Here is a 14,413-nt window from a genome sequence, read left to right as displayed (position 1 = left end):
GTGCTGGGAGGGCTATGCGGGGCGGCTGGATGCACCGCTGCACATCGCCGGCTTCAAAGGCTCCCCTGGCGTGGAAATCCGCACCTTTCCCAGCACGGCACGGCGCCGCGTCTGCCCGTGTCAGCTCACAGCGGGCACGGCTGACACCACGCACCAAATCGGAGGACTGAGTAGGAGACGCAGTGCCTTAGGTTGCTTTCCGCCTTCTCCCGCGGGTGCGTCCCGCCGGAGGACGGCAGAGACACCTCTTCTTCAGACGGGAGAGAGAGGAGCGGCTGGAGGGGAGCTCAAAAGCGCTGCGGAGCCGAGCGCAAACAACAAGAGCAGAAGAAAGTTATACAAACACGCTTTAAAATCGTGGCTGGGTTTCACAGCTCCCTGTGGATAAAGTAAACAGGAGGCGAACTGTTTTGTAATTTACTCCAGCGGACCGCAGAATCGTACTTTGTAATTTGGTGTCGGTTTACAGACAAAGGCGACTTCTGTTTCCTAACCTAGCAGGTCCTTTGTCATGCTTGTGCCTTTTAAGAGGGACCCCAAGGGGGAAAGTGGAATTCCTTGGGTATTTGCCTCTTAGTCATGCTTGTAAGTCAAACAGTAGCCGGGCTTTCTTTTGAGATGAATAATACCTGCCGTCGGGGGATGCGCTTCCTTCTCCCCGCTCTCCCGACGGTGCCGCCCGGGGAGGACAAGCCTCCCCTGGAACAAACCCTCCCTCCTTCCTCGCGGGTGCCCGCAGCCCGCGGGGCGAAGCGAAGGGTTGGTGCCCTGTCCGGGCTGCAGCGGAGCTCGGAGCTCCGGGCGCCGGCCGGCTCACGCAGCTGCCCGCCTGAGCTGCCCGCCTGCGCCGCTCCCCCGGCGGCCTTTGTCCCGAAGGCCTGCAAGGGCAGGGTTTTTCCGTGCCGAACCGGCGGCCGGGAGCTGGTCCGTGTGCTTACCGTGAGTAGATGCCCGTGTTTATTATACACATGGATACTGTCAGTATTTATTACACACACGCGCTTCTCAGGGAAAGAGCAAAATATTTTCCCTTTTTAGGAAACTAGTTTCGGCCATGTGTTCTGCATATAGCTAGATTTCGATCAGTACACGCTGGTGGGAAACTAATGTTCTCCCGCAGGCCTTTATTATTTTTCTTCCTTGGCAAAAATCAGTTTAAATTTTAAATAAACCAGTACTTCGCCTGCTCGGTGCTGAACGCGGCCGAGGTGTATTCTGTCCATTTCTGCCTCTCGGGAATTCCTGTTTTCACTGGAGGAAGCACGGAGCTCGAGCCTCTCCGCTTCTCGACTGAGATTTTGTGGGTCACAATTTCGATCGCTCTCTGACTGGGGAGACAAAGGACATCACCCAGCTCCCAAAGAGCAACCTCCGTCAGGAGGGGCGGGAATAAAGTTACTCATGGGAAATAAAGTTATTTAGGAGAAAAACCTGAATGCTCGGTGGAAAACGTTCCCTCTGAAGAGAGGGAACGCTAGAAAATAGAGTAATTTTCCTCGCCTTAATTCCCGAAGGGAAAGGATCCCGCCGCATTTTCAGACTCGGAAAAAAGACCATTGCCATGCGTACCTTCCACTAGCGGGAACGACCGCAAACGAAAAAAGCGGTGGCGCTTTGAGGCTTTTAAACCCTCGCCCCCGGCCCGCTCCTCGGGTAGAGGGACGCCGCTCGCCTGCGGAGCGGGTTTCTTAGCTGTCACCATCACGAGCGCTACCGTCTTTTCTCCCTTCCTTTCCCCTCCCGCTCCTTTTCCACCCCGCAATGGAAGCTCACCGCCTCATCGCCCACTCCCGTTTCGCGGCCCGCACCCACGGGCGGGCGGCGGGCACGGGCGGGGGCGGGGCTGCGGCCGCGCGGGCCAATCAGGGCGGGCGCGGCGGGGCGGGCGCCCAATGGGCGGCGCGGGCGGCGGCGGCGGGCGCTGATATGGCGGCGGGCGGCGCGGCGGGCGCTGCTCTCGGGGCGGGCGCAGCTCGGTGCCACCGCCGGCCCCGGTGCCACCAGCGCGCACCGCACCGCACCCCCCCGACGGCGCAGCGTCCCGGCTGTCGGGGAGCCTTTAGCCCCAGGTGCGGGGATCGGGAGTTCCTCGTCTCCGACTCGCCTGGGGCAGCGGCCCGAGGAGCTGAGGGGCTGCGTGCTTGCTGCACCGCCAGCCTTTGGTAAGTGCAGCGTGCAGAAGCAAGGACAGGGAGGTCGTGTGGGAGCAGGTGGGGGTCGGAAGATGCAGCTTCCGCACAGGGCTCTAGGAGCTCTTACTGCCTTCGCTTGCTGGAGCGGACAGCGGCGATGTGTGAAGTCAGCCGTTTTCTGCTGTCTCCCAAATTTGAACGCAGCTGGCAGGAGGGTTCTCGCGCTCCTATAATAAGCTGGACCCTGTTAAGGCCGGACAGAGCCGTAGTGCTGCAGCGCGGGGCATTGCCCTGGGACAGTTCCTCCCGCATCCTTGGCTGCAGGAGACGCGCTCCTACCTGCGGCGGGCTATCACAGCTCTCCGCAAGCTGCGCCGGGAGGGAGGGAGAGAGGGAGGCGTCCGTCGTGGCTAAACCAGAGCTGACGGTAAGGGGAAAGACGACATCCCAGGCGGGCTCTGCCGTGAGTTCCCGACTGGGGGGCTCTAGACAGGCACCTCGGAAGCCTCCGTGCCGTTCCGCCCGGGGGCTGGCGGCCTGACCCCTCTCTTGTAGCTGCGCCGCCGAGGAGCTATGGCTGAGGAACGCGCCGGCGCCGACTGGGAGATCGACGTGGAGAGTCTGGAAGGGGAGCCGGACGAGGCGCCCGGTGCTCCGCGCGGCAGCACCGGCCCGCAGGAGGAAGAGGAGGAGGAGGAGGAAGGCGAGGAGGAGGCGGCGGCTCCGCGGCGGGGAGAACCGCGGAAGCTGAGCCGCACGCCCAAGTGCGCCCGGTGCCGTAACCACGGCGTGGTGTCGTGCCTGAAGGGACACAAGCGGTTCTGCCGCTGGCGCGACTGCCAGTGCGCCAACTGCCTGCTGGTGGTGGAGCGGCAGCGCGTCATGGCCGCCCAGGTGGCGCTCCGACGGCAGCAGGCCACCGAGGTGAGGCGGCACGGGATGCGGCGGGGCGGGACGGGACGGGACGGACGGCCTCTGTCTGACGGCGCCATCCGATCGCTCTCTTAGGACAAGAAAGGGCTGACGGGGAAGCCGGCAAGTCTGGAGCGCAAAGCCGTCTACCAGAGGCACGTCCGGACGCCCAGCCTCTTGGCCAAGAGCATCCTGGAAGGTAAGAGCATCCCCTACCCCTCCACGGCTTCCCGCAGCACCGCTGGCAGGGGGGAATCCCCGCTCTGCCCCGGGAAGACCCGCACCTCCCGTCCAAGGCGTGAAATGCAGCCTCCTTTCCCGAAGCAGGCGTTAAAGCGCGCCGCGCTACCAGCGCCGGGCGACGGAGACTCCTGCCCTTCGAGGCTGGAGCCGATGAGGCAGAATTTCAGTTTCTTGCCCTCTCCGCCCAAAATAATGCCTGAAATGCTTGCAACGGTAGTTCGAAATTTGAGAGTTACTGTTACAAGCTGGCAGTCTTTTTACACGGCTTTTTACACAGCGTTTTGCAGTACAGGGTAATTTATTTTCAGGGTAGTTCATTCGCGGGTGTTTTAATCAGCAAATGAGTAAATAGATTAATTTTTTCTTTTTCTCTGAACGCCCAACGCAGCAGTTCCATTTGAGACATTATCAAAAGTAAGATCTGCAAAGTAAGGTGCTTAGTTTTTTCACTGTCGAAATTATTAACTGTGGAAGAATCATCTTTTAAAGATCGTTATTTTAGTGAAAGGGTGTATTTCTTCCACCACGCCAGTTTGGGATTGTGCATATATTTTTTCCTATGTGTGGTTTAATTACTTTCCAAACCATATCCCCATAAATAATTGTAATTCTCAATTAATTTTTTTTTTCTGAAATAGAAGGCTCTTTTCTTTGTCTGTTCAAGCTCAATTAATATTTAGTCCTTTTAGAAACCTCTAATTTACATCTACAGTTCATTTTTTGGAAAACTTTTCTGTATTCTTTCCTCTGATTTATCGTAACTGTCTTTTTCTTTTCTCCTAGTTCTCCTTGGGATTTTCTACCATCTCTAGCAATGTGTACGTAGTGATTCATCTTTAGAAAATAGCAAAGACACCAGCTGTAGATATAGGTATCATCTTTGGAAAAGGGGAAACGTGTATGAGAGGAATGGGGGTGAAAACAGGTAAAATCCTGTTCTCCTGACTCATGTAAATACTTCCATTAATTCAATGGAATTACTTGTCTGGGTAGAGCAAACAGGATTGGATCCTATCTGTTACATTGAATTAAGCCAGGTAGCTTGGTAATTGAATGCACTGGATACTGAATTTCTATGTTTTATTGAAATTTGAGTTCAAAAGAAATAAAATAATTGAATGCTTTCCATATGTGTTAAAAGTGAATGGTTATCTCTCTCCTTAAGCCTCAGAATACCAGTCATAATACACCATAGGGCTTTGCCTTTTTTTTTTTTTTTCTTCTTTCTCCTTCCTCAATTTGTTTGTCTGGATCTGCTTTTTAAAAAACTACTAATCAGCTAGCTTTGATGGATGCTAAACACGTCAAAAAAGCGGGGCTTGCTTATCAGCACTGAGGAACTGAATGTGCCTGATCCCTAAGCCTCTGTGTCATGGTGACTTCTGTAGGTGCTGATGGTGACCGGGGTCTGTGGCAGCACGGTTCTTGGTGGGACTGGCTCATGGAGCTGTTTTACAAACACAGCTTTAATGTTTACGTGGCTTAATTCCTAATGCTGCTTTGTTGTTTTAGGTTACCGTCCTATTCCAACAGACTCTTACCTGGGAGGGAATTCGCCCTTGCCACCTCCTGTAAGTGACAGGATGAGAAAGAGACGGGCTTTTGCTGATAAGGAGTTGGAGAACATTATGCTAGAGAGAGAGTATAAAGAGAGAGATATGATGGAAGCTACGCAAGCAGCTGCCCTTTTTCTCCCTAACCGTATGGTGCGTGGAGCTGAATACAATTCGTATAAAACAACCTTCAACACTACTCAAGCTGATAGTCCAAGCAAGGAATTTTCAAATTTTTTACCAACCTGCCTTGATCTAACAATGCAGTATTCAGGACCTAGCAACATGGAACTAATTTCTTCAAATGTCAGTGTAGCTACTACCTACAGGCAGTATCCCCTGTCTTCTAGGTTCTTAGTGTGGCCAAAATGTGGCCCCATTAGTGATGCTCTCCTCTACCAGCAATGCCTGTTAAATGCTACTGCTGTCCAAGCTCTCAAACCTGGGACAGGTTGGGATGCCAGGGTCTCACAAAGTCAGGACTGTCCAAACACTGAGCATGACATCATGCCTCCAAAACTGGAAAATTCATTAGTTCTGACTCACACGCGAGACATTCAGCAGTCACGTAATGAAATACTGTGCCTTCATCAGGAAGCTCGAGAGAGGTCAGCTTTCTCTCCTCCAAAAAGGACTTTCTCCCAAATTTCTGATAAGGGTTCTCTGTCTCCTCAGGAGCAGGCATTAAGCAAGATCAGCAAAAACAGTACCAAACCCCCTCCACCGCTCAAGTACAGTGCATTTCAGTCACTGTTCCATCAGACATTTCCTGACACTCCAACAGCAGAGTTAAGAATGTCATTTTTGAAGGAGACTTTTGAAGATGCTTCTAAGAAATACAGGGAGTGTGCTGTTAAAGAGAACCAAAAATACAAGTTTACTGTAGACAAGTGTGCAAAAGACTTCTTTGGAGCCAAACAGGCCACAACAAAACTTTCAACAAGTGAGCCACTGTCATTTTCAGTTGAATCCATCCTTAAACGGCCTTCTTCTGCTGTTACTAATGTCTCTGAATGAATAAACTTTACCTTCAGAGCAGAGAAGCTTTCTAAGCTTTGCTTTCTGCAGAATTGCTCCTGCCTGCCTTATATCTTAAAAGATTTTTAAGGAGGAATTTCTGCAGTAAATGGTAATGCTTTCTTTTATTTCAAAATTATGTACAAAAATATGCATGTTTTCTGAAAAACAAATTTTTTAAAATTGAAACTGCATGTACAGTTTGTAAAGTGTTTTTATTTTAAGCAGCCCTTCAAACCATTCAATAAAATGAGTTTATTTACAAGCATAGACTGATCTCTGTCATGTCTCTAGCATCTTGCAGGCAAGTATGCCCTACTTTCAAAATACACTTCTTATTTTATCTGCCATTATAAATGTGCTTACTACTTAAGTTGCTTGGGTAAGCAGTCATTTCTCCTTTGAACCTCCAGTAGCTATGAGAGGAGGTAACAACAGTTCATGTAGTCTAGTGTGAATTCACAAGACTTTTTATTTATGTAAGTGAGGTTTGGATCAGATTCCATATACCTTTCTTATTCTGAAGGGGGAGTGCAGGCTAGCACAAAAGACTAGTCTATTCCACACCTCTATATAAAACTTCTGTTACTAAAGTGGGAGAGTTACTAGTTTGATTTTGAGGGGAATGGCTCTAGTGAGCTTTTGATAAAAAGTCAGCATTTTTTGAACTTCAGTTTTTGAATAAAAGTCTGCTTTTTAGAATCAGTTTTTACATTGTTTTAAATTTTCAATGCACTTTTCTTCTAATTTCTACTCCCTTCAATACTTCCCTTCTAAGAACATTTCACTTTTGACCGGCAAGAGCCTAAGAGTCTTGTTTTTTGTAGTTGAAATGTAATTGTAATTTGTAATTGAAGTTACCTTCAGGCTGTAAAAATGATGCACAGAATCATTACTGCTAATGAGAAATCAAATAATGGCCTCTCAGTTTTTTAATCCTATGTCTGTGTGTAGGGATAGAAAATAAAGATAGAAATAAAGGAGAATATCCAACCAAAATTATCTGAGAACTGAAATTGCCTCAGGGTTATGGGAAAAGGCTTTGGTAAATCTCATTTTGACAGAGGTCGAAGCTTTCTAAATTGGTGACTTTTTAAGTTTTTTCCCTAAATGCTGCTGCCAGCACATCTAACTACTGCTAACAGACAATCTGTTAGTTACTTTTCCTCCTTAACATTTTAGTCCTGCACTCAGTGCTCATCCAATTGAAAGGAGTTGATGCTTGTTCTTGATTTTCATGGTTTTTCTAGGGACAATTTCTGCTTGGTATTTGTAGGCAGAATGTAATATTTTCTAATTTTATTACACTCTCTGCACAGGTTAAATGCTTATTTTGCCTGTGAATTCCAGATTCTGTGACTAAGTCATCTCTTAAGTGTTTAGTGTTGCTGTTGGGCATGGTGTTGGAGAATACCAGGACCCTTTTTGTGTACGGGAGGAATCGTCTGCCCAGAGTGCTTCTCTAAGCTAGTTTGTAAAAGCAACAGACAGGTTAGAGAAAACACATTTTACATAATGTGTAAATTTTTGCATAACACGTCCTACAAAGCTCATAAAAACTTTATACCAGAAATGCAAAAAAAAGTTGTAATTTAAAAGAATCTTGGGCACTGGCTAAAGTTCCATTTTTCAAAATAAATCATACCAACATTTTCTTATTGAAAAATAGGTTTCAAATACAGTAAGTTGTTTTTAATTTTTTCAATCTGTCCTTTACCTAGTTGCCATTAGAGGGAGTTTTAACTTGCTTGAGCTGAATCTGCTCATGGATCTGTTTAGCAGTCAGACCAAGTTAAGCAGCTTTTACCTGCAATAAATGGAGAGATATTCCTCATAATTCATATTTGTTTGTTTTCACCACTGTTTCCTTCTTTGGCTTTGTTGAACATTAAATGCTAGAAAGGAGGTTTACTTAAGCAGGACTTTTTTTGTAAAAATGTGATTTGTTTTGGTTTTTGAGCTGTTGGTATAAACTAGGATCACAGATGAAAGAAAGTTCAACAGTCTATATACTGAACCAATATCAGATACTGGAATTAGTCCCATGTAAATATTTTTTCTGCCTGACAATGTGTGCATCTAACATTGTTCAGTTTTTCCTCTGAAATATGTTTCCAGGCAATCACTTTTCTTTATTCATCTCCTAGTAAAAAAGACCAGAAAACCAAAGGCCTCTTACAGACTGGTACCTCTTGATCTTTTTAAGAAAAAATCGACCTGAAAAAATTCGAATCCTGAACATATACCAAGCATTTGTATTTATAAGTATATATTAATATTTGTGTGTACACACATGTTGTGGTTTAAATCCAGCTGGCAATTATGCACCATGCAGCTGCTCACTCTCTCCCCTACTCTCTCCACAGAGGAGAGAAGATCACAAAAAAAAACCTGTAAACTCGGGTTGAGATAGGAACAGTTTACTAATTGAAACAAATTAAAATGTAATAACAGTAACAACACCAACAACTATTCTGTAATAGTTGTAATGTCGTAGCAATGAAAAGGAGAGACAGAAGAATGAAACTGAAGAGGGACGAGTGATGCAGAATGCAATTGCTTACCACCCACTGACTGATACCCAGCCCATCCCCCAGCAAAAATCAGCCACTGGGCACGACATTCAGTGGTGTGGAATGGCCCTTTGGCAGTTTGGGTCAGTCACCCAGGCCATGCACCCTCACAGATTCTGGTGTGTCTGCTCAGTGCCAGAGCATGAGACACTGAAAAGTCCCTGACTTTGGGGAAGAGCTACTGAGCAAAAACTAGAACATCAATGTGTTATCAACATTATTCTCATACAAAGCACTGTACCAGCTACTGAGAAGAAAATTATCCCCCCACCCAAACCCAGGACAACACACTGTTATATATAGTATATGTATGTCCCAGATTTTTTTACTCAAATTCCAGTCATCAGAAGATGAGTGATATTTCTACTACTATTTGAAAAAATTGAGATGAGACTTGGACAAATTGCTTTGATAACAAACAAGCGTCACTGGAGTCAGCATTTCTTACAGTCACTTGTTCATGACTTGCTACAGTTTCATTACATCACCCTGTACTTTGTTTCCTTTTCTTTCTTAGACCCTGGGCCCTACTTCTCATTCATCTTGAAAATTTGCTGCATCCCTAGGTTTTTTTTCCTTTCCTTTATTAAAAGTGTGTAAAAAGTCTCTTACTCATGGGGAGGACGATTAGTAGCTTGAGCAAGATGATTATGACTTAGGATATGATTTTCCTCACTCAGTTTTACAGTGGTTGTATAGCACTCTTTAAGCCATAAGCTTCTCTAGAGGAGAAGTAGCCAAGTGCCTACATCTGCTGGTGCAGCTGTGCAAACTCACGGAAAAGAGGAGAAGGCATTGCTCTGAAATTGTCCAGCTCTTACTGCAAGCCACTGTCCTGGCAATAAGTCAGCTGGTAAAATATCTCATGGTCCCCCTACACTCTCTGCTTCTTCTGTACAATTTCTGTGGCATTTTTGGGTGTGTGGATGCCTGTATCTCCTGTACGGTGCAACTGGTTTGAGTACAAGATTCACATTTGTGCTGTAGTTATGGCTGTCAGGTAGCATTTCTCTTCTTATGCCCTTCTGGCTTCTACTTCACAGCTTTTTTCATGTGATGGCAGAACATGACTCTTGGGAAGTTCCACTTTTGGTGTTTGGACAGGAGGCCAAGAACCTCTGCTCGCTGTGGAGAACAAAACAGCTGTGGAAAGTAGTATGAACAATTATTCACTAGGTCTGCAAATTAGCATGCCTGGGAGATGGCATAATCAGAGACAGCCAGCTACTTTTGGAAGTATGGGCCCTCTATACACATACTGAGACAAAAATTTTTATAGGTGTGTAGAGGTGTATAAACATAGAAAACTAGAGGAATTCAGAATTAATAGCACTCCAGGCAGTACCTGGCTTATTGCCTGGCATTACTCCCCTGGCCCAGGAAAAAGCTGCCTCTTTCCCCCCGGCATCTTTTGTATAAGAGCAATCCTTAAAAATACTCAGTTCTTGAGCTTGACTCCAAATTTTTGAAGTGGACTCCTGAAAATGGATAGCAGTGCCCTTCCTTGGCAAGGAAAGCATTTAGCCTCAGTGCTGGTGGTGCAGAAGTTAGGCTGCCCTGGGGAGGTAAAGGCAAAGCAACAGCTTTCTGTAGTGCTTGGGCAGGAATGGGTTTGCTGGGAGAAGAGGTGGATTATTGACGGCTACTGCAGTGACAGTGCTTGTCCCTTGTGAAAACTGAGCACAGGAAAATTGCGATAGGGGCTGTGGAAGGTGTGGGGAGAGTCCCTGCTCTATAGGTTGGGTTACCAGCTTTACCTCAGGTATTGGCTTTACAGAGGTGGCTGCATTGATATCTTGACAAAGTCTGTCTTAAAATTGTCCATTGTTTTAGATGTCTTTGAAGCTGCAAGTTGAGGTGCTGGGCTTGAGGAAGATACAGCCAATATAACTGGATAACCAGAAACAAGTCACTCAGCTGGTGTCAAGAGCCAAAAGCTTGTGAAAGCACCAGCTGAAATGTCTTTTCATTCTGGCTTGAGAATAAGATAGCCCTGTGCAGTCTGCTTGTCCTTCTGCTATGACAAAGACCTCTCCAAGTTTTGAGCTCCTCATCTCCTTGTGGTCATAAAAGCAAGTCACTTTTTGGCCAACTGTGAAGGAACAAGTCCTGGTATAGTTAACAGCTCTGGAGCTTGAACATGAAACAGATCCCAGCTGTTCTTGTTCTGGAATCAGAGAATTTGACACTGCCTCAATTTCTTGATTTTAGATATAAAACAGAGACGTATATTCTCATTTTAATTTGACAGCTTGTTTGATTGACCAAGCCTTTCAGTTTCTGTACCAAACACTTTCCATTCAGCTGACCTGGATGTGAAAGCTGGCACCAGGAGCCATTGCCCATGAGGTACGAGATTCCCACTGTGTCACTGAGTTTCTCTGTTAAATTTCTGTTAGTTGAATAGGATAAAATACACATAATGCCTCCTTTAACTCAGATAGTAGTGATCAGCTATTTTCTGTTTGCTTGCATTGAAACCCGGACAAACCATGTCTTATGCAAGAAGGGCCGCTGGGGAAACATGGAAACCAGTGTCAGGAATGTCACTGTGACTGGAGAGACAGGAACCAGTTGGTGTTTTATGGGAGGAAACATCCTTCTTAAACAGAACTTCCACAGTGCCCAAGAGAAAAAAAAAAGAGTGGTTCCTCATATTCAGTTATGTTGAGATATGATGTTGGAAGAATTGGAAGAATGAAAAATTACATTGAAAAAGGGCAATGGCCCTTCTCCCATTTTTATAAATACTAATTTCCACCTAATGAAGAGCAAAAAACTGCATAGGCAAGCCTACAGATATGTTCACCAACAGGAGCCCAGAAAGTATGCACTTATCCATGAAAGATGGAATCAAGAAATAATTTTAGAAGAGATGCAGAGGTTTTAGGAATGGTAAATTTTATGGTCACAGTGTCTGGCTGACAGCCTCTGAATCTATACCCTACTGCATTTAGTCAAATCTGGGCTTAAACTAGTTTCCAGTTTTTCACTCATTCTTTGCCAGTTTAGTTGAACAGGAAACAGGTACGTTGAACTACTACCATGTGTGACGTACTCTCTGTATTCCTGTATCAAGAGCTAATAGTGGCACCATTTACACCCTTCCTGATTTTTACCTATCCATAAAACCTCCTCAATGAGGTGGCCATTTCCAGTCTCCACTTTTAATGTCAGACAGAAGACGTGGGTGAACTGTTCACCTTCAGAGTTGGTTTGCTATTGGGTTGTGAAAATCACACTGGAGTTCATGTTCCGTGGGAAGATGCTCTCAGTAGTCACAGAATCATTGGAACATAGATTCAGAAAGACCAAAAGTATGTATACAGAGAGAAAACCAAAATCTTAGTGTAAACTATTGGTAAATCCAACCCCTTTCGGGAAATTTTAGACCTGCAGCAGAATGTATGAATGGAGAGCAGAAAAGCATCTTCAGAAGATCTTAGTGTCTTGGAGACAATGAATGTACAGGAGTCTTACACTTCAACCCATGTGCAAAAACGATTTAATCTTTCATTTAATTTAGAAGTTTTATTTACACTTATCATTTCAACTGTCCTTACCCTGTAAAGCAATACTACTTCCTCTAGTATATCCTCAAACACATTTAGTAGTTAGAAGGTAGTGCTGCATGAAAGAGCTGCAGGGTAGAATTGTGGTGGCACTGAGGCTGGATGGCAGCTCTGGAGGCCAGTGACACTCCTGCCCATAGCAGGCTGCTCAGGGCTCCATTCATACTGGATTAAAACCACCTTTAAGGATGGAGGCTCCACAGCCTCCCTAGGCTGCCTGTTTCAGTGTTTGAGCACCTGCATAGGAAAAAAGATTTTTTTGTTTGGGTGGAATTTCCTGTATTCTAGTGTGTGTGCCTGTTGTCTTTATTCCTGTCCTGGACACCACTATAAGATCTGTCTTCTTTTCTCCCACTAGATAAATAGACAGTGATAAGGTGCCCTGAATCTTCTGTTCTCCGGGTTAGAAAGGCCCAGTTCTCTCATCCTTTCCTGATATCAGAGATGCCCCAGTGCCCTAACAGTCTTCAAGGCACCTTTGCTGACCTCACTCCAATAGGTTCTTTTGTACTGATGAATCCAGCGCTGGACACAGTAATCCAGATGTGTCTCGCAGGGCTGAGTAGAGAGGAGGGATCAGTTCCTTCCATGGGCTGGCAATCCTGCCAAATACAATGGATGTACTTGCCAAAGTATATGCCACTGCTGCCTGCTGGTCAACTCAGTGTCCACAGACCACCCTGACTCGGGGCATGACCTGAAGAACTTGTATTTCCCAATACTTCTGTAATTTTCACTGGAATTAAATTAATTCCTCTTAAATGACTGCATACTAGACTATATTCATGATGAGCATTGATTCTTACAAGAGCAAGAAGAAATTACTTCCTATGACTTTAATACTTCAAGGTCTAAAAAGAAAGTAAGAAAATGAATAGTTGTGAAATTCTTAAAGCATATCATCAATCATACTGCAGACCTAAGGAAACCTGAGTGGTTTAAAGGGATGCTAAAACTTCATCTGGGGCTCAAGATGGGGGTAGTTGTGTTAGAACACAATTAAAAACTTTATGCTAGGGAGTTTCCTCAGCTTCAAACACAAGGTCCACACCATCTCTTACTGCACCTTTCCATAGTACTCTTTTATAAATGGATGGAGAAAACAGAAGTCATAATTAAAAATCATTTCCATTCTCAGTCTGGCAAACTGGTCTAGGATTTGAATTTGGGGAGGCAGGGATTCATATTGAGATTGCTTAGCCATCAGTCTACCTCTAGGATGTACACAGAGAGATAGGATAGCTTGGTCTCTTTGGAAACTGTCTCTGTTGGTACAAAGGTACAGGAGAAAACAAGATCAAAACTGACAAGAGGGACTAGTGGGTGAGCCCTGCCGGACTTCCTCATTCTTCCTGGCCTTTGAGAAAGTGGGGAATGGCAACAGGGTCCTGCTGGTGGTCCAGCATCCACACACTTCCATAGTGCCTGCCCCAGCTGGGCATGGAGAGCACAGACACAACCTGAGCGCCAGCCTTGCTGCAAGAGGACAGCCAGCTGCTGCCACAGCCAGTGGGTGGGTGGCAGCCAGTTTTGGAGCCTGCTGATGGAGATTTTTCTGTCAGAAAACTTTCGTTTTTTCAGACACTGGATCTGTGTTTTTTCAGATGCCCCTCCATGCCAAACCACTTGCTTACAAAGCTTCTGTGTCCTGCATGAGCAGAAAATTTGAACTAACAGCTTGCAGATGTAGCAGTGGGGGAGCGTGCTCTGCTGGGTACGAAGGTTTAGTCAGAGGCTCTGCAACACAAAGAAGTGAGAGGAAAAAAGCTTTTGAGATAAAACTCCTCTTCAGTCCATTAAATTACCTGCTCAGAATTAGAGGAGAGTGGCCCAGGGATTTCAAACTAATAACAATGGAGAGTAGAGCCATGGGGCAGTGAGCACTGTTTGTAATGATTTAACCTCAAAGCCATGATGGTGTAGCTAACCATAAAGGGGTTTGTGTCTAACAGAGGGTAGGAGCCAGAGGTTATGCTGAGTGCATGATCTTCTGTAATTTATGGCAACTGGTAACAAGTCCAGGCTTACAGAAAGGAAAGCATACATATGTTAACAACTGGGTCCTTGTAGCAGTGTCTTAATTCAGCTTCTGGTGTTACTCCCAAGCAGTGGGACAGAGCAACTCTGAGTTGTCTCTTTTGTGGGAGCGAGATGGGAAGGGGAAGGGAATACCTCTGCAGGGCAGTAGTAACAGACAGCTAATCTTTGCACTCCACCATTTCTAACTGCTCACTGCACAGCAGCTCACACTTCAGCAGTAAAGCACACAATTAGTTGATATGGCTTAATACCAATCCAGCAGACACAAAAGAAGTGGAACATTGGCATGTGTTTTCTCAGCTGTGTTGCTTCAATATTCCCTCGACACTTACTTTGACATCTGCTAATGCAAATCAAGCCTTTCTGCAAGA

At 45.9% G+C, this 14,413-nt stretch overlaps 1 protein-coding gene across 3 annotated transcripts; it reads left to right on the top strand.

Moving 5' to 3' along the window:
- Positions 1-1,936: 1,936 nt before the first annotated feature.
- On the top strand, positions 1,937-6,450 carry DMRT2 (doublesex and mab-3 related transcription factor 2). 3 transcript variants are annotated; one of them, XM_038125847.1, is made up of 4 exons: positions 1,937-2,162; positions 2,688-3,056; positions 3,141-3,243; positions 4,800-6,434. In XM_038125847.1, the coding sequence occupies exons 2-4, from the start codon at positions 2,706-2,708 to the stop codon at positions 5,855-5,857; spliced, it is 1,512 nt and encodes a 503-aa protein (XP_037981775.1). In that variant the 5' UTR covers positions 1,937-2,162; positions 2,688-2,705; the 3' UTR covers positions 5,858-6,434. The 3 variants fall into 3 exon arrangements, with proteins under 3 accessions (XP_037981775.1, XP_037981777.1, XP_037981776.1); XM_038125849.1 differs by lacking the exons at positions 1,937-2,162; positions 2,688-3,056 and adding an exon at positions 4,071-4,105 and having other exon boundaries at positions 3,147-3,243; positions 4,800-6,450; XM_038125848.1 differs by lacking the exons at positions 1,937-2,162; positions 2,688-3,056; positions 3,141-3,243 and adding an exon at positions 4,094-4,212 and having other exon boundaries at positions 4,800-6,450.
- Positions 6,451-14,413: the final 7,963 nt, after the last annotated feature.

This window comes from Motacilla alba, chromosome Z (genome assembly GCF_015832195.1).
Source record: "Motacilla alba alba isolate MOTALB_02 chromosome Z, Motacilla_alba_V1.0_pri, whole genome shotgun sequence".
Taxonomy (NCBI): domain Eukaryota; kingdom Metazoa; phylum Chordata; class Aves; order Passeriformes; family Motacillidae; genus Motacilla; species Motacilla alba.
Note: the sequence above shows the minus strand (reverse complement) of the source record. Positions and strands in the feature narration are given on the sequence as shown.

What these genes read in the sequence shown, in the direction of transcription:
- DMRT2 (XM_038125847.1), top strand. Translation starts at nt 2,706, where the DNA reads ATGGCTGAGGAACGCGCCGGCGCCGACTGGGAGATCGACGTGGAGAGT. An exon ending in GACGGCAGCAGGCCACCGAG is followed by an intron (nt 3,057 to 3,140) that starts GTGAGGCGGCAC and finishes TCGCTCTCTTAG; the next exon opens with GACAAGAAAGGGCTGACGGG. An exon ending in GGCCAAGAGCATCCTGGAAG is followed by an intron (nt 3,244 to 4,799) that starts GTAAGAGCATCC and finishes TTGTTGTTTTAG; the next exon opens with GTTACCGTCCTATTCCAACA.